General features: G+C 43.7%; 1 protein-coding gene across 1 annotated transcript in view; it reads right to left on the reverse strand.

Moving 5' to 3' along the window:
- Positions 1-18,291, reverse strand: part of LOC119433262 (trafficking protein particle complex subunit 8-like) — a 142,644-nt gene extending 124,353 nt beyond the window's left edge. Inside the window, exons 1-4 of the mRNA XM_037700413.2 lie at positions 17,901-18,291; positions 11,897-12,103; positions 7,972-8,061; positions 3,096-3,261 (exon numbers count right to left, since the gene is read on the reverse strand). Coding sequence (XP_037556341.1) covers positions 3,096-3,261; positions 7,972-8,061; positions 11,897-12,103; positions 17,901-18,096 — 659 coding nt within the window. The 5' untranslated portion in view covers positions 18,097-18,291. The remainder of the gene's footprint in view (positions 1-3,095; positions 3,262-7,971; positions 8,062-11,896; positions 12,104-17,900) is intronic.
- Between the last annotated feature and the right edge of the window lie 1,869 nt (positions 18,292-20,160).

A 20,160-nucleotide genomic window follows, 5' to 3' on the forward strand; every position in this document is an offset into this window, starting at 1 on the left:
TTTTGGTGCGGAGGCGCGGCACCGGACAGCGCGGACTCCGCGACTGGGCGCGAAGAGTTTGAAGCGGTGGCGCTTTTGGTGCTTTTGTACTTTTCCTCCTTTTCTGCGAGCCGTCAGATGGAGTGGCTGCTGCGCTTCGGGCCGCGTTCTTCGTGTTTGCGCCATTTTGCCTAGTCACAGCGAGCTATGTCTCGCAAGCGGAAAGCACTCTCCTTTAAAGAGAAATTAGACATTCTTCGAAAGGTCGATGAGGATCCCAAGAGGAAGCGGACGGAGTTGGCTAAGGAGCTAGGCCTCGCAACGTCAACACTGAGCACAATTGTTGCACAGCGAGACTATCATGAAAAACGTGCTTTCGTTCATCGTCAACGCGAAGCAAGCGAATTCGAACGCGCTTATTTCGAACATACCGCGCACCGACAATGCTCTTAGCAGCGCGCCAAATGACGCGGCGGCGCCTCCGACCGGCATTGCTCCGACACCGCCATAGAGCAAAAGCTCAGGAGAGACCCCTCAATGCCGCGCGCGAAGGAACGGGAAAAAAAAAAAAAGAATACGCGGCGGAAATTTCCTTCTCTCTCAAATTGCAAGGCCGCCGTTTCTGCATCGCGCCGAAACAAGCGTGTACGTTCCGACTAGAGTGTTCTAGACAACTGTATTCTAGCACACACTAGTGCTGGCGTCTCAGCCACGCGGATAAAATGGCAGTGAACCCTTCTCCTCTATTTTCTAGTCACATGTTGACCTTGCACGCTGCGGCAGCAGCGCAGAGGGAAGCAGCGGCGGAGGCACAGTCGGGCCAACGAAACTGCCAAGCCCTCAAACGCTCGCTTCCCGATAACAGCAGAAAACGAAACTTCAGGGGGTGGCTAAAATAAGCTGGCGCCAGCACGGCGGCGGGCGCGCACGGAGATGTGCGCACGGAGTCGAAGGTGAGAGAGCTACGAGGGAGTTGAGAGGGAGGGCGAGGGGAGCCACCGAAGCGGCGGAGTTGACGCAGCCAAATCCGCTTCCCTACCGCCCTCCTCCTTCACCTTCGACGGTCTCCGCGTGCACCCGTGTGCCGGCGCCGCCCACTCGCTCCCTGAAGCTTCGTTTTCTGTCGTTATCGGGAAGCGACCGTTAGCCGACGTGGGCAGTTTCGTGGCCCGCGCTTGCTATGCGCTTGCACGCCGCGATATTTTACGACTCGCACCGTTCGTGCATCGTGCTATGGTGCATGAATACTTCAAAAATACGTCCTTGTAATTCGAACAAATTTTCGGGCCCCTTCGAGTTTGAATTATCGAGATTCGACAGTAGTTTTAATTGTGTTTCGATGATAGGAATTTCGGCTAATACGAATATTTTTCATGACCCCGTGAGATTCGTATCATCGAGCTTTTACTGTATTATTTTTGCTCACATCAATAATATTTGTGAAAAATGTAAGATTTTATACAATATTTTGCTAATGTTATAAAGCTCACATGAGAGGGCGTTTCAATAGCCTGATTTGGCAAGACCTGTAGGAAATGTATGCATTCAAGAAGTGCTGGGAATCAAAGAGGCTGGAATCATTTACCGTATTTACTCGACTCTAACGCGAACTTTTTTTCCGATAAAAAGGGTCCAAAAATTGCCTGCGCGTTAGAATCGAGTACGACCCTAAATTTGCACTACCATATCGTCATCGGCATTTCAATATGGCCACCTCCTACGCACTTCGAGCCTAGCTTCCATAGCTTCGACCATGTGCTGTAGTACATGTGCTTAGGCATTAGTCTACCAATTTAGTTAAACAGTGAATGCTTACAAGTTTTTACGGCCGATAAAACTACTATCCTTACTTTGTATAGCTGTCTGCTAATTTACTGTCGCAATCGATGCTTCTCCTTTCGGGCAAAACTGGGACTTTTTTGTTCATCGCAACTTTAGTGTATTGGGAGAAAATCTTGAGCGATAGTTGCATTTCTGCATTAAAGCATGAGGTGCACGGTACTGTAAATAATTTTTTTCCTCTCTTTTGGTCACCACGACCCTCTCGTCGAGGTTGCGTGAGGCTCTGCGGAGCTCCGCCCTCGACGACCAAACCTGGGCGACCCAGCACGCCCGTGAGGCGGCGGCAAGGCAAGCCCTCGACGTCCCCTCATGAGAGGCTTAGGCCCGGCCATCTTAAAGTGCTGGTTCCGCAATAAATGTTTATTCCTCCTCCTCTTTTGGTCACAGAAAACGGGTGTGCGTTACAATCAAGTAAATAAGGTACTGCTCAACAGTCAAGTTAAGCAAGAGATGCTTAGAATATTAGTGAAAAATATGCGAAGGGGGGGGGGGGGGGGAGGAGGGGGCATGACAGATAAGGAATCATTCAGGTGCAGGTAACTGTGTAACAGAGTCTGGAGCATATTAGTCATCTAGAACTTTGCTTTCATCTGTATATTTCAACTTAATAATCTTTATTCTTGCTTTTCTCAAAGCACAATTTGTTCCATTTTCTGCTACACCATCATTGACAAACTTTTACTCGATGAAGGTTTTCTTTTGAAACTTTGCAGGCTGTTTTATTACATATCAAGGTGTGTAATGAACTAGGATTGATGAATTACACTAATGATATTTTATATATGGCCTGTTACCTCAGAATATAGGCTTACGAAAAGGTGGTTATGTTGTGTTTCTACATTTTGATCAATAACTGCTCAAACAAGCATCACATATTTTTTATTCTAGTGTATTGGTAGCCCTGCATAAAGGCCAAAACATTATAGGATACCGCATTTGGTTTCAAAGGTACAAATGCTGGTGGGAGGGCGCAATTTTGGCACTTTTTAAAGAAAACCATTAAATTAAAAAATTGCAAAATAGTTTCTTGAAAGCTTTAAACACAAACAGCATTAAAATGGTCCTCCTAAAAAGGCACAGCCAGTACTATAATTTCAACCCCTAAAATAAGTTTATCTACAGAGTGTCATCACACCTTAATGTGATCAGACAGCAAGCACACTCTACGGAACATTTTTACAAACTGCAGATGCAGCAAGAAACTCAAACATGAGTACCATCAGTGAATTAAATCAACTTAGTGCTTTTGACAGAAAAGTGTTTTAAGAGCTCACTTAGTTTGGTTGCCTTGAGACACATCATGAAGGAGAAGGTAATACTTGAGGCATTGTGGAAAGAACCATCGCTGGCTGCCTTCAGATTGGCCTGCCTGGTGGCCTTGGGCCATTTTCTCAAGCTCTTCCTCTGGAGAACCATGTTCTGAGGACACCACAAAAATGCCTGATAGGCAAATAAGGTGAAATAACCTCTTTGAAGATTTCGTGAATCATAGTGGCATGCAATGGGTTCAGCCGATTAAGATAATCCAAACCTGGTGCCGCAGATTTTTAAAAATGGACACGTATTGTGACGGCAGGCACGGCATAGCGTGGTTGAACATTTTTACATTACAATTGCTTGATAACTGTAAACCCAAAGCTGCTTGCCAAAAGCTTGACTGATTTGGAGTCATGAGCTCATAGACGGAACTTTTGCCCCATCTGCGTTTGCGTGCTCTCTCAGTTGGCAGATGGTACGAGGTGCTACCGAAAAGTTTGAGGAACTTACACAGTGCGTGCAAACTGGGTGTACTACACCTTTCCGGTGCTAAATGTGGCAAGCAGTACGCTTTGTGTATCAGTGTGCCGGCAGCAGTGCAGCTGAGAGGACATGCTTTGTTCAGTTTGATTTTGCAAATTTATGTTTCAGTGATTCGGTGCATTTATTCTTTATCAATATGATGGACTTTCGGAGCAAAGAATGTGCATCAAGTTTTGATTCAAACTTAACAATACTGCTGCAGAAACCCATCATCTGCTACAGAAAGCTATCAGGGGTAATGCCGTGAGCCAAAGCTTGACATTTTTGTGGTACAAATGCTTCAAAAAGAAAAAGTAACGGTTTTTAGTTAAAGTTGGTCACCTTCTCTGGAACTTTTGATCCATGCATAATCTCCATTTGTGGCTCATCCTCGCTACCTCATTTGTAAATGCGCACAGGCTTGCTGTCATTCAGGTGTTTCCTAGCTAGGTAATTGTTTTTGACTGCACTAGTGCGTGAACTAAAGTAAGTGCAATAGAAATTATTTATTTATTTAAAATACCCCTAAAGGCCCTCCAGAAGAGGGTATTACATAGGGGGGGGGGTCTGAAAAGATGAAACGAGCAGCACGGCTTTGCAAGGATTCAAGGTTACGTACGATGTAGTCCTGGTTTGGATCCCATATGGCACATGCATATTCAATTTTAGGTATGATTAAAGTGGTGTACGCGAGTTTCTTTAGGTATGAAGGTGCTTGCTTTAGTTAGCAAGTTAGCAGATGCAAGAGTAATGTTGATGTGATGATGCCATGTCAGATCCGATTGCAAATTGACTCCTAGATATCTATACGCGGTAGTAAACTCAACAGTATTATTATCAAGGGAGTATGACGTTGGAATGCGAGACGAGGAGCGTGAAAATGACATGCACTTAGTTTTAGTATAATTTAGGGTCATTTGCCAGTCAGAACACCATGTATTCAATGCATCTAGGTCTGATTGCAGTGCTTTATGGTCAGTGTCAGTAGTAATTTCACAGTAAATAATGCAATCATCGGCGAACAATCGTACCCGGGATGTCATGAAGTTAGGCAAATCATTAATATAGACTAGAAAAAGCAAAGGGCCCGAGCACGCTCCCTTGTGGGACGCCGGAAGTAACAGGAATAGAAGAGGAGTTGTAGTTATTAATACTTGTGAATTGAGTTCGATATGACAAGAAATCTTTAATCCATGCAATGATGTCTGCATGAATGTGAAGATATTTTAGTTTCAGTAGTAGCCTGTGGCGAGGAACGCGGTCAAAAGCTTTCGAAAAATCTAAGAAGATGGCGTCAACTTGATTTCCAGCATCAATCCATGAAAGCAAGCCATTAGTAAATCCAGCTAGTTGCCCATCGCATGAATATCCCTTGCAGAAGGCGTGCTGATATTTGAAGATTATGTTATGTTCCTCTAGGTATGTTATGATTTGCGAATGTATGACATGCTCTAGTAGTTTGCGGACGGTACTAGTTAACGAAATGGGCCGGTAGTTGAGTGGTGATGAGCGGTCACCAGATATAAAAATAGGTATGACCTTGGCTGTTTTCCAGTCATTAGGAATTTGGCCCGATGACAAAGTTTGGGAAAAAAGAGCGCACAAGATTCCCGAGATGCTTTGTGATGTACTTTTGAGAAACTTGTTGTTGAAACCGACGTGATCAGTTGCAGATGACACCTTACGATTATTAAGTAATGATACGATACCGGACTCGCTACCAATTATCTGCGGCATCACGATATCGGGAAGTGTACCTATGTCTGGGCATGAAGTGATATCCTCGCGGGTGAATATAGACGAGAATGTGTCGTTTAATACCTGTGCACACCTTGACTTGGGAATAGTGATGCCTGTGTGATCAGTAAGCATTACATCAGGATGATTGTTTGGAATTACTTGCCAAAATTTACAAGGGTTATTAGTCAGCATGGATGATAGGTCGTGGCTGAAAAAGTGACGGCGAGTGGTTTTAAGCATAGCCTGGTATTCCCTGTCGCACTGTTTGTAGTTAAGCCATGATGATGAGTGATTGCATTTGACGGCTCGCCTATACAGCTGCTTTTTGCTGTTGTTTAGGCACCGCAGTTTTTGGTTAAACTAAGGGGTAGAACTGTTACTCCTAATCGTTATGGTCGGTATATATTTGCAAATGAGGCCAGTAAACACATTTCTGAACGCGGTCCAGTTATCGTTAACTGTACGGGACAGGTAAATATGACGAAACTGATCTGCAAAAAGATATAAATCGGCGTTTATTCCATCAAAGTTAGCTCTATTATAGCATTTAATTTTCTTTGTAATAATTTTCCTGCTAATAGGTGGACAGACTATGTTACAAGTAATGACGTCATGATCGGAGAAACCATCTAAATGACTAATGTTGGCACAAATATCGGGAACACTAGTAAGGATTAGATCGAGAATACTCGAGCAAGTGGCAGTGCAGCGTGTTGGTTGCATGATAAGTTCAGATAAAGAAAAATCTAAACATGACTGAAGAAATGAGTTAGATTCTCTTTCACTTGCCACGACAGATAGTGTTGTCCAGTTAATATGTGGGTAATTAAAATCACCAAATATCAACAGAGAACAATTTGAAAAACGGTTACACACTTCACTCAAAATGCGAAAGAACTCTTCAGCAAAACCACTGCCCATGTCTGGGGCGCGATAAAAACACCAATAAGTATGTAAGCGCCTTTTACACCTTTCAACAACACCCATACGCATTCAAGAAACGTAGTAATTATATGGACAATTCACTTTTTATAGCCAACAAACAGAGCGAATCGCCGCGGCGATTCGCTCTGTCGCAGCGAAAGTATTATACGAAGCATGTGTAATAAAAATGTCGTCTGGTACATCGTCTGTAAGCCACGTTTCCGTGACAGCGATTACTGATGCAGAACACGAGTCCACAAGCGAGGAAAGTGGGACGGTTTTCGAGAGGATGCTTCTTATATTTGTATAAAGGAAACACAATGCATTATCACGACTATGCTTATAGGGCGGTGGCAAAGAAGGGTTAGTTGATTGTGCTAAGGCAGGTGGATGATTGGGTCATTCATCGCGACTTCCCGAGGGTTGATTTTCTACTTGTGGCGCACCATTTTCGGACGTTTGCAAACAAACTGCGCAGTTGGCATCCGAGTCCCAGACGTAAGCATCATTATTTACGAAGAGCTTGTTGAAGACAAGGCGAGAACGATCACCCTTTTTCTTTATCGACTTTGAGAACTGCCAAAGTTTACGACGCCTATCGCGCACAGCAACCGAGTAGTCCCGTGCGATCCTGAATGTGGCATCCTTGAGTTTGCTGCCATTGCGTAGCAGTGTCTTCTTTTTCATTGTAGAATTTCGCTATTATTGGACAATTTTTTTCAATCGAGAAGCGGCCCAGGCGATGGGCCCTCACAATAGACTGGACTGAAACACCTAGTTTATTTACACAAAATTCTTGAACTTTGGTCTCGGTACTGTCCTGCGTTTCTAAACGGTCGGTGTCTTCAATGCCAAAAAACACAATGCATTCAACGTTCGTGAATGGTTTTCTAGGTCATCAATTTTTTCTTGGAGTTTGCTAACATCATTGTTGCAGGTTTCAGAAGGCTGTTTACAGGGCATAGACACAGGTTTAGATTCAAGGTCATCGACGCGTTTTGTAAGCGTATCTAAGTCTCTTTTAAGGGTGTTTTGCATTTCTAGAATTTTACTGACAGATTGCAAAAGGCTTGTATATTATTTGCCTCTAGATGCAGCATCCCATTGCACACTGAGTCAAGCTTTTCTTCTTGCACCTTCGACATAGGACCGCCATAGGTACATCGCAACTGTTCGAAAACGCTTGCAACAATCAGGTGGCCACGATTGTGGCCACGATTGCTTCTGACATATTGCTTCCGAGGTGTGCTTCCACAAAGCAATTTTTTTCAACTACTTGTGGCAAGAAGAACAGCATGCATAACTTCAGTCTTTTTGTGCACCTCAAAAGCAGCATCAACTTTCTGTACAAATGAAATTTATGCTGCTTTTGTTGTAATTATTGCAAGGTTATGCAAATGAACATTAACCAGTTAGAACCAGTTTGACCCATAATTTTTTTGCTATGAAGTTGAACAGGAAGTGAACCATTTTCATTGAACCAAAACAAAAACCAGAATCAAAAAGTTACGCTTAGACACTTCGTCACGGAAATTTAAGTACATTTTGCCATCCAATTTGCAAAAGTATGAAAATAAAAAGTGCCCATTGCAAATCTGCGATTACTTATAAAAAGTAGTAAACTGCCACAACTTCTGTAATCTTTTCTGGGGCAACTGTGTATGAGCTGAGCTCACAGGTTTGTCACAAGGGTGCATTAAAGGATACAGGCAAGAAAATGCCGCGTAAAATCATGTTCCAGTGGAGGCAGGACCCGAAAGAATGCATCCCTGTAGGAGTAGAACCATGGCGTAGATGCTGAAATTTGGGGGAAAAAAAGGAGAAAATATTGATTAGGACCAAAGTAAAATGATGCCCACTGCCCACAATTTTGAGAACTCTTTGCACTTACAATACTGTGAACGTCTTTTCAGTAAAGTGAACAACCAAAGTATCCTTACTATGTGAAAAACATCATAGGTAAGAGACCATTTTATTTTAAGCAAAGAAACTGGGGACCCTAATGTAACTCCTGAAGCCTATGAACAGTCACCAAGTACTGAAGAGAAAAAAAAAGAACTGTACCTATTTATTCTTCCTCCTGTGTTCAATGCTTCCATCTTCAAGTAACATTACTTTATCACCAACTATATCACACAGTGTAATCCACAAAAGGCAAGTTTTAAATGCACAGAAATGCTAAAGAATTTTCCTTAGTTATATTATAGTTATAAAGTGTAAGTTCAGCAAGTTTATCATATCAGTACAGTGTAATCTCATTGATACGATCTTCACGAGAACCGGAAAATAAAGCGTATCCTCCAAAAATCGTATCATCCAAAGATCCTATCACCCAACATATTATCCAACTAAATCGTATTATCGGGAAAAGAAAAAAAAAACACATCCCGAAAAGCGTTTTACACAGAATCGGATCAACGAGGTTCCACTGTATAAAGCAAGTTCACTCTATGAGCATATTCAGATCTGGAATTTAGAAGTTTAACGCTTGTAATGTTATTTTTTTTAAGCATGTCAGAACACAAGAGGCTATGTTTCGTTCTTTTTTTTCTATGATGTAACAGCAACTACACTTTATGTAATACTTTTCGCTGTACATCTTGGCTGAAAGTATCGTGCAAACATTACATAAAGCACCCACTTTGCACTTTGCGTGAAGCAAAGTGCAACAACACATCATAGGCATGCAGGTTGGTGTTGTAATTTAGAATGGTAGACAGTTCAACTTGGCTCAGAGGTTGGTCGGCAGGTTGACCAATTTCAGACTCAAGCTCATTGTTTTCACTGTTATGTAAAAAAATTGCCAGTTTCTTAACCCAGTTTCTTAGTCTTAATGTTCTCTGCAATTTCTGTTCAAAATTGGTAATCTGATATACATTCTTGCCTTCATGAGTACTTTCATTTGTTCTAAATTTCCAGATGGTCTGTAATAGTACATTTATTTTGATGCACAACGTTAGTCAGAAGCAAGACACATCATTTCTTAGTTCAATGCTGTAATCAATTATAGCAGCAAGTTTACCTTTATTTTTTTATCCAACGTTTTTAATAAATTCAGCCAAGTTACATACTGTAGATGAAGAGTGAACACACGAAGTATATTTTCAACTTAAGTGAGCCACATATTTACGTTATTTGGATAAATGCTTGTGCAGACAAGCCATACCACTTATTTGGGCTTGTCTTGAGAGAGCTTTCCATTTTTAACAGCAGAGCTGATTAAGCCGGCCGTAAGTTGTGCCGAGAGCCGCAAAACCTCGCCGAGCTATGACGTCACTGCGTTGCCTAGCAACCACCTCACGGAGCGGCATGTGCTTCGCCTCCTCTCTGTGCCGTGCACATGTTGCCTTGACATGGGACATTAAGGGGAGGAAAGGAGAGCAAGCGCGCGACGCGCGCAATGCTGAGAGAGGGAAAAAGAAAATGAAAGAGACAGAGAGAAAGAAATTGTAGCAGCACCAACGAGGCAACACGCAGAGCTGCTGCCGACGCCGCCCGCATTTCCCTGTTTCCCCGCGTTCGCGCCGAACGCGCGCAGTGTCCGTCCGTGACTGCAGCAGGCGCTTCTGGCAGCGGCTCGGCAGGTTTCGACCAGCCACGCCCGGGCAAGTGTGGAGGCGCAGCTTGGCCGTGGCGTCAACGGGGATAAAGCTCGGAGCCGCCGCGACAGCGGCAGAACTCTCGTTGACTCTGTGGCGAGTACATGTAGCCTTGACATGGGACAACCAAAGAAGATCCGGACACCCAAAGAAGAAGCCGCTTATCTTGAAGCGCGTCGCACGGCCAAGCGAGAATCTGCGCGGCGGCGGCGAGCCGATTCGGAATACCGTGCCTAGCAACACTTAGCATTTCCTAGCACAACTTAGCCAAGCCTAGTAAAACCTGGAAGAAACTAGGTCAATCACCAGCTCCGCTGTTTACTCCAGCTTTGCACCACTAGTGTAAGCTGGCCACGTTTTTCTTTTTTTTTCTTGTCAGGTCACCCTGTTTATGCACATGAGTTGTATTGGTTAAATGCCTATATTATACAGCTATGCTCCATAGGTTCATGTAGCCTTACAAGGAATGTACAGTACTCAGCGATTGAAATGCAATATTCCAACCACATGCCCTGCCAGCACTTTCAATGCGAGAGCATTACTTGGCTCATTGTGCCACCCCGCAGTCATCAAAAAGGCGTGGCAGAAAGGCCATGGCAGGAAAATGGCACATAAATTATGTCATTTTAATCCAACTAAAAAAAAAGTGGCCACAGTGAAGATTCAATCCACTGCCCCACCGCCACTGCTACCGCTCCATAGCCGAGCATGCTAACCGCTGCACCACCGTTGCAACAGACGACAGTGATGAATATCTTCAAGCCTGTGTACATGGTTGGGCTCTGCCTGGCAGGCGATTCACTAGATGGCAGAGCGAGCGGCTGTGGAAATGGCACAGCAAGCTGCAGCTGCTCGCTCTGCCTTTCACATTGTCGGGTACCCACCGCCGCCGAAGCCCATGGGCGACGACGACGAATAAGATGCAAGTGCTTCAGGTACCCGTCAGACGACGACTACGACATCACCCCAGAGTATGAGGTGGAGTTCGTCAACAAAATCGATGAAGCAATGTAGTTTCAACACCATGGTGCTACTCGGAAACCTACTGTCAGCGCTCGGAAAAGTGGTCTCATCGTGTTGAAAAGTGGTGTCACTGAGAAAGAACACTCAATGCAATGTGCGTGAAACACTACTTTAATAAGAACTCCGCAATTACAACTCAACTGAGAGATCGCAATATCGCTGGTTTGTTGTCTTGCGCAGTTGTAACCTCATAAGCAGCAACATTACACTCAGAAACATAATGCAGCAGCACTAAACTCAGCAACGTTTTGCCGTAACCGCTAAACTCAGTGACATAACTCAGCGACACACTCAGCGACAAGTAATGCTCTCGCATTTACACATCATAAGAATTGCTTAGGTGCCCCCTTAGTTTTTTGCATTACCGGTGGGCGGTGGGGACACCGAGCTGATGCATTGGTTATACAATGACAGTGAGAGCCATTGTGACGCATCGTGACTGCATATGGTCCCCCAGCAATCACCAAGCACCCATCGGTGGTGCAAAAAGCACCAGCAGCAATGTGATCCAAGTATCGCGTTTCCATCACTGAGCATTAAACACCTTTCTTATCAAAACTCTGATAAATGACTAAAAGCTACACTCTAAAACAAATTGTACACCCATAGGAGTGTATTTTGTCCTCAAACAATAAGAGTCATCTGTCTTATTTGCACTTCTTTTCTTGAAAACTCTGCGCTCACTACTTTCCTGTCAAGAATGCTGTCACAGTGATAACATGCATGCCATTCATGATCTGGAAGTACCGGCATGCAATGTTAAAGAAAGGAAAGGCACGCAGGATAGATGACTGACTATTATTGTTTTGGGGACAAGATAAGCCCCAAAGGGTGCAAATTTTCAAAAAATTGCATAGCACAATACAAAAAGTAAATCTTGTTTTAAAAGTGCAAGAAAATCAACCAAGATGAGTCAAGGCAATATTCTGTTTCCAAACCAAAGCGAATAATTTCACTTAGATACAGTAGCTGTGACAAGTAAAATGTAATTCATGGTTCTGAGCACATACTTGACACAAGTAAATTGTAGCTGCCCGCCTTGATCTTTGTGAGTGAGGCAGCATCCTCGTTGAGAGGAGGTTGGACATTTGAAACTGAGTCATTGAGCAATTTCTTGGCCGCTGCCAGCTGTGGCACAGGACTGTTCAGGTCTCGAATGTTAAGGTGCAGCTTGGCAGCTACACTCCCCTGGAGAAGATTTGGCGGCCTCACTGATACTGAAAGAGGGAGAGAGAGAGAGAGACATGCTTTAATGAGATGGTGGAGATGTTAGCCTGGCTATTCGCCTGACATGCTACTCCAGGTGCTGGGTGATGATTATGATATATACAGTGAAACATTTAACAGTACATACAGTCACACACACACATATATTACCCTATTTACAAAGTTTCGTTAAGGCTCGTGGCCTGCAAGAATGTTAGCAGCGCTTTCGTGGCGTGTAACGCACAGATGGTGCTCTGCCATGGGCCGAGAATATGCCGAGTCTCCAAGCTCAAGTCCTGTTTAAGGTGTAATGCTGCCTTCAAATGTGTAGCGGCAGCAGTCACACAGAACATGTTGCAGGTCTTCAGGGGCATTACATTGAAAGCACAGTGGCGAGTCAGTCAATTTAATCTTGCTCTTGAAGTAGTTCGTGTACGCGACGTTTAGTCTGATGCGATGTAGGCATGTTTGGTCTTGTCCATTGAGGCCTCGCGACATGTAGAAGTCACATGGAGGAAGCATCATTCCATGCTATAATAGATAAGAAATAAAGCTATGTTTAATGCAAGAAAACTAGCAATGTTGGAAAAGTCAGCACCGAAGCATCTAAATTCTTCGTAACATAAGAACATCAAGTCTGACACCGCTGCAAAGGGATGCAGACAGAGGGCGCCAGAACACCTCCCGAAATTTTTATGACTCTTTGAGAACACCTTTCCCAGAATGATAATGCAGTTTATAAGCAGGCTGCAAATGCCACCCAACATAAGGTTCCTGGCTACAGTACTAATAATACATGCCACTGACAAGAAGTGTACAGCAACCAAAGCTGTAGCTCATAAAAGGCAAAGCTAGATGTCTACTTCACTATTGAATGTGGTATATAGATATGCCTAAGATTATCAGATTTATGTCACCTGTTTTGCACAACATATTGCGCCTAGGTTATTTTTTTCCTTAATCATGACACAAAGAATTGCCCTCAACTGTTCTCATAACACCACATATTCCGATGGTTGTTTTTTTATGAATTATCTATACAAGACACCTTACAGATACTATTAATATATACATACAGACTAAGGTATGAGTATTAAAGCAATGATTTAAAGGGTGTGCAGACACATTCGTAAACAAACATGCAATTTGTTCAGAAAGAGCAAGCAGAAAGAAAAAAATGCTTACAATAAGGTGCAATTCCCATAGCAACAATACGTGTAAAAAGAGTTTGGTTACTTGTTTCATGAGTCACATGACTTATATGGGACCATATTAAATTGTTGATTGAGTTTAACATCCCAAAGCACTATAGGGGCTATGAGCAGCGCCATAGCGGAGAGCTCTGGATAAACACCCCCTGGAGTTCTTTAACAAACACCCAAAGGACAGCGCACGAGTGCTTTTCCATTCCCCACCCATATCGCAATGCAGCCACAACTCCTGGAAGATCGCACGTCTTTTAGTATGTATTGACATGACGTCCTCCTCCTCCCTCATTTTTTTTTACATGCACCTATTTACGCAAAATGTTCCTTGAAATTGTTCTGTCAGAGCTTTTTACACATTTAATGACAAACTTCAAATGCTATAACGAGATGTATCTTGATGGCAAACACCGCCTATTGTGAGCCACATTTGATGGCGCACAAAATACTAGGACTACTTCAGGGGACCAGTTAGAGGGAACACACAAGTAAGTGTCCTCCACTGTCCACAGATACCCGCCAAACACCATCAGCATGAGGTGGAGGTCACACACTCGCACATTTCCTCAAGCAGAGCACCCCCTGTAAACATACATAGCAAACCTTAAAGCTGATTAATGTAAGAGTAAATGTCTGCCTTTTATTTTATTTATACTGGCTTATTTATTCACGCAAAACACATTGCTTTTATGCCATAGTAGTGTATAAGCACACTTTAAAATTAAAGCCTCAAGTTGAAGGCTTAACACAGTGCCGCCTCCCTTGTCTGCACTTATGAAGTGCTTGCAACCTTCTTTGTCAACTTCTTTGTAACAAAGTCCAAAGTCCTTTGTTAGCCAGCTTAAAATGAACAAACAATTTTGAGGTGACACAAGCATAACTATCAAAGAAGCCAGGAGTCACTGAATCACATGTAAGCTAGGGGGAATTCCGCTAGTCCTGCCTAGAGTTACTGTATATCAGTCAGTAGCGCACCCAGGATCTCTGCTAGGGGGGGGGTTGACAGTTTGCCAATACCATCTAAACAGCACTAATTTCAATTTCTTCACGGGAAATTGTCAAAAAATGCGCTTTTTGCGAGTGTGCGGACGATTGCGCGTCTTACCTCTTAGTCGCAGTACTCAAATGCGCAAGGAAAGAAAAGGGGTTAAACAAAAGGGGGGGTTAACTCGGCCTCAGGGGGGGGGGGGGTTACAACCCCCGAAACCCCCCCTGTCGGTGCGCCACTGATATCAGTGTTGTGCATGTTCCTCTAAAATAGGAACGAAAGCTCGTTCCTCGTTTCTTCCCATTCTTGGAACGAGTTCCCGTTACAAGTTCCTTTAATGCGAAAGGAATGCGTTCCAGTTACACTTTGAACATTGGAACGTGTCTTTACATTAACGTTACATTTGATTTTTTTTTTTAATTAAAATAATGTCTGATAATCCTGAGGCGAAATAAAGTGACCAATTTAAAACTCACATCGAACTACAAATATTATACGAATTTGAACATCGCCGGCAGCAGATTATCTGGAGATAAAAAGAATCCAAAGAAACGCTCCTAGATGAATTATTTTCAGGGAGCACCGGACATACTCCAGACATGTCTAACTGCAACTTTGGTGCTCGTCTATTACAAGTGCAACACATATGGCACTTTCCACTTCGGTCTTCAAATGCACAGTCAGGATACTGCATTTCAGATCTGCAAATAGAAAGTTACTCACATGCACCAATATCCTCCTGAGACCTGAACACAACAACGGAACATAATCGCTCTTCAAGGTGGTTTTTATTGTCTACTGTTATGTCATGAACTTGAAAAACAAATTTTAAAATTTGAATACCACGGATAGATGCCAAAAGTTCCGTTTCCATTTACGTGAAAAAAATGACTATCGTTATTATCTCCTCATGTTTGCTGTGGAAAAACTGCATTTAATTGTTTAAACGCCGAGATGAAGATGGAACTACGTGTAGCACATTGCCATGTTGCTACCGCGTCCGGTATTTTCACGCAACCTCGGTGACTTCAAAACACGCCTCGAGGTTGCTTTCGGCCGTCTGGGACGACACAGAGGTCTAGTTCAATTGAGTGTCAAATTCCTCGAAAGCGGATGACAAGAATGTGAGTAAACCACTTCTTTACAGTTGCACATGCACCGTACTTCATACCCAAAATGAATATTTTGCGTAATCACATCCGAGTGAATTTCGAAAAAATGTTGAAGGCAATGTGCAATTTATTCAAGGGGTCTTGGAAGGATATAATTAAATTTCTTGCACAAGAAACCGCATCGAAAGGAACAATACATAGGCATTTAATAAATGCGGATTCAATATTGCAGTATGAGTGGGAAAAAATGTCCAGAATACATATTCGCAATTTAGTGAAGACCCTTGTTTGAACTCAGCTAGAGTTGCATCTCGATGTTGCTGTCCGACAGGCCGGCATGGAGGAACGAAACTACAGGAGGGAGCGTGGCAATCTTGAAGCCTAAGTCATGAAACAATATAATGGAGAATTCATGAAAGAAATGCACCACAGTCACGTGACAGGCAAGCGTTAGTTCTTTGCGCCTCATGCACTCCCCCATCCTCCCTGGCATCTGTTCAATGCCTTGGAACATTTACAGAAGGAACGCCGTTCCCTCTGCCGTTCCTTCGTAAACGTAACGAGTTACCGTAACAGTTCCACCAACCCTTAATGGAACGGTGGTGTTCCTCCCAAAAGGAACTAGTTCCAGGAACGCCGTTCCGTACAACACTGCTCTATATGACCCCTACCTTTGGTAGCATAAACAGTACTCCAGCCCTGCCTTGGTTTCAGCAACTGCTGGCTTATCGAGTCGTTAATTCACCCAATCGAGACACCAAACTCGTTGCACCACTACACCCCTGTGTAAAGATATATACGCTTCAATTTTGTGAAATCATGAAATGCAATTCTTCCACAGAAACATGTGCCAAACTGACTGAAACTTCACATGATTAGATTTTCAACTTTTGACCATCACTTTTAAATTCGTTTGGCATTTCATATGCACTTTATGTAGAATTAATTGATATGTACTCATTCCAAATTGAGTTCTTACAAAAGTGATCCCCTTTTCCTTCATTTTAAATGACCAGCCGTTCCATAGACATAAAATTAGGGCTTTACTTTTCCATATAGGTGATACCCAAGTCACATAAAGTGTTAAGCCCAAACCACATGAGAGCGATTTTTTGCACAACGGTGACGAGCAACGAAACGGGCCGCCGCGCAAACAGATCGCTTCTTGTCACTCGATCGCTCGGTTCTGGAAATCTAGAATTCGTCGCTCGTCGCCCGGAAGTGCTATGAGCGACTAGCCAATAGCGCAAAGCCGGAACAGGATGTACATCAGTCAAGTACTACCGATTGTCGCACGGAACGAGCAAACGACTTAATTTTGATACGTGCAAGGATAAGAGCCTAGTGCAAGACCTTTAGAAATATTTATGTTGCTCTTATAGTAAAACACATCAACTTAAATATAGCACGTGTCGCCCCAGTTTCAGCGCAAATTTGCTGCCCTTATACCAGCAACACCGGAGAGACGTCGCTCAAAGTCGTTGCTCGCATGTGGTATGACTAGTAGGCGACGAGCGAACATGACAGCCATCTCCATCGCGTCGCTTGTTGCACACAAGATCGCTTGCATGCGGTTTATACTTAACAATCATGAAACAGATTAAAAATAACATTGACTTCTTGTGTCACTCTTGAAAGCTACAAGCACAAGCAAACTGCATCCTTACAAAAGCTCATACAACAATGGTTAAGCTTTAACTAGTATAGTTCACACTACCTCCCGAATTATAAAACCCTAATTGAAACCCTGTTGCACAATATTATCATAAAGTATACTAAGGCAAGAATGACGGTTTCTGCGAAATGATGGATGATAGCACCTTACGACTTATACATTATATATAGACGTTTGACAACATCTAAACGTAAGTTTTGGATCAAGATCCTGAAAAAGTGAAAAATAGGATATGTCACTGACTTAAAAGACAAATAATGTCAGAAAACGATGCCAGATGAAATGCATCAGAGACAGGTTCCAACGAAGGAAAATCAGCAATGAATGTCAAGTTATATTTGTCGGTTGCAAGTTGCCAACAGTTACGGGAAAAGGAGGTAGGCGTGCAGAAAGCGTCAACAATACGCATAGCATGTCATCAACCACGATGTTACGGCACGCTGGCAAATGTTACCCTGGCTCTTGCGGTCAGTTATTATATGCCACTAGCTCTGGAGCGTTCTATGCACTACAATGTGCCACGCTAGCCTAAATAAACACAATGACTTATGGAACAAATTTACGAGCGGTAATTGAGTGCAACCATGCATGTAAACAGCGTCAACGTTAGTGGAATGTACTAAACACTGCACAATCAACCATGCGCTACTCGAGAAACAAACCAACTGACAGCATTACTACCGCAATGTAGGAATGTGGCTTTTGTAAACATATTCACGACATAATCCTAGTATCTTTATGGAGGGTAAGTAAGCGCCGTTCTGCTAAAATCCCTTAAATTCAAAGCACGCTGATGCGTGTACGAGACGGAACAAGCTGGAAACCTACCTTCCACCTGCTGGCAGAACGGTTGCAGCAGTTCTGCGAATGAGAGATTGTTTCTTCTGCATACATCCTCGGCGTCAGAAGTGCACTGCACCGTTACCGTAGGGGCGAAAACGCTTTGGATGAAGTCCTCTGCAGTCCGCTTGCTGGCGTTCATCATTGTAAACCACTGCTCCCAAGTGAGGCCGCACGAGTTCATGTGCTGCGCCGTTTCATTCTGGATTTGATCGGTGTGCGGTATTCACTTGCATGCTTCTACTAAATTATGATAGCCGCTTATTGTTGCATTCGCTCAACCCTTTCCGTTGTTTTCTTACATTTAAGGCAGCGAAGCGGCAGCCGCCAAAGAAAGCATTCTCAGCGCCGGAAGTTGTCCTGCCCCCTAGTCGAAAGCCGAGTCTATGGCCAAGTCGCCGCAAAGTAGCCAAGCCATAGCTACGGTGGCTAGCCACCGTACCATAGCGCCAGCGTGCGTCTAAATGTCGTACAAAATTTAGTACAAAAATCCCTGCAGCGCCCCCTGCAGTTCATTTGAGTTGCGAATTTTCTTCGAGACGTGACGTAGGCGCGACGCTTACAAAATGGCGCTGATGGCCGCGACGCGCGTGTACGGTGGCTAGATTCTAGATTCTAGCCACCGTAGCGCGTGCGTCTAAATACAAGAATCCCTCAAGCATAGCCTCCTCTATACAAAGTTATAGAGGACACGATCATTTAGGGACCTTTGAGAAGGCGCGGTGGTGCTTGTGTGGCAGTGCGGCTTTGGCCTCGGTGAGCTCTGGCAATACAGAATCTGCGTTGTGTGATCCGTGTTCCTTGACAACGCGGCGGTGGTGACGATTGAAATGTCGAAGTGGCGTAGCGCCTCGGCAGCGCAGTTCAGCGAACCGCGATGTGGCGTCGCCGTGTCCGCCTTTGCTTAACGGACGTAGAGGGATGTGCTGCTCTCTACAAGTCACAAAAAATGTGACTGCGTCGACCGCCCACGGTTCAGCACTGAATGTGTGGTTTGAGTACTGTGCTTGAAGCGAGCGGTGCAGCTGTGGTGCCCTAATTTCGCACAATTGAGACGCGTGCTGTTGTGCAAAAAGGGCAACAAATCGTATCTTAACCCGCTGAGGCGATGCTACAATGTCAACAATGCCGTTCAAGTTTATTATGGTGGTAGTCTCTAAAGCAAGCAAGCGTGCACTGCAACTATGCTGTGCATATAGCCTCAACTCAAGAATGTGGCGTTTGCAGAACCCTTATATTTGTTTCTGCTTTCAAACAAGCTGTATGTTGTAAGGATTCTCACTCACTGCTCACATGAGACATAGGGGTCCATCGTGTGGGTTGAGGCTCAGCAGGAATGTGTGGTGACGGGGTGTGGAGTTGGTGGCTGTGTCAGGTGCCTCACTAAATTTTGCAATTCATTGGAAAAAGCTCAGTGTAAAAGGACCCACCATATACCTGATGGCTCACTTTCACGGATATTACCGCATTGGCATGAATATGCCTTTTTTCTTTGAAATTTCCAGCCTCAGGACGCGCCTCGCATTATATTCTGGTTCATGACACATATAATCACAATAAATTTTTCTTTAGGAGAGACCAAAATCCGCTCGTTGCATCATATTTGTGGTCGTGTTACTTACATGCAAATCCAGCACTTTCAGTGCCCATTGACTGACTGAGGAGTGCAGGACTGTGGCAGTGGTAGCAGCTGCCCAAATGGTATACCCTATAGTGTTAGATTTCTTGTGCACATGGGTGTACTGTGGAAACACGTGAAACGAATTCCACAGTTGCTGCAGCATCACATCTGGATCTGTGAATCACTGAGCTGTTGTTTGATCACATGTCTGAATTTCTGTTGTCACTGAGTGGTTCTTTGATCATTAGATTAGGCTGTCTGTTTTCTGCATATTATATTACAGCAGTGGCGTCAGAGCAGCTGCAAAAATGGGATTTTGCTGTACAATTGCAGGTTGGTTGCTTTTCCGACTGTTGCATTGCTCTATTTGCTGCAACTGCCACCAAATGTTGCTTTACCATGTCTGGTGAATGCCTTGAACGTGAACCACATTTGGATGATGCTTGTGAAAGTATAACATGCTGAGTCACTGATGAAATATAAGTTGAAAAATGAAAGTTCTCGCAAAATCTGGAAGTGTTCATGGCGCTTGCCATCAAAAATGTGTAACAATCCAAGCAAACAGAAAGATAACCTACCTACCCTGAAGAATATGTAAGTGATGCTTCAAGTTGTCAACTTAAAGCT

This window comes from Dermacentor silvarum, chromosome 1 (assembly GCF_013339745.2).
Source record: "Dermacentor silvarum isolate Dsil-2018 chromosome 1, BIME_Dsil_1.4, whole genome shotgun sequence".
NCBI classification, from domain to species: Eukaryota; Metazoa; Arthropoda; class Arachnida; order Ixodida; family Ixodidae; genus Dermacentor; species Dermacentor silvarum.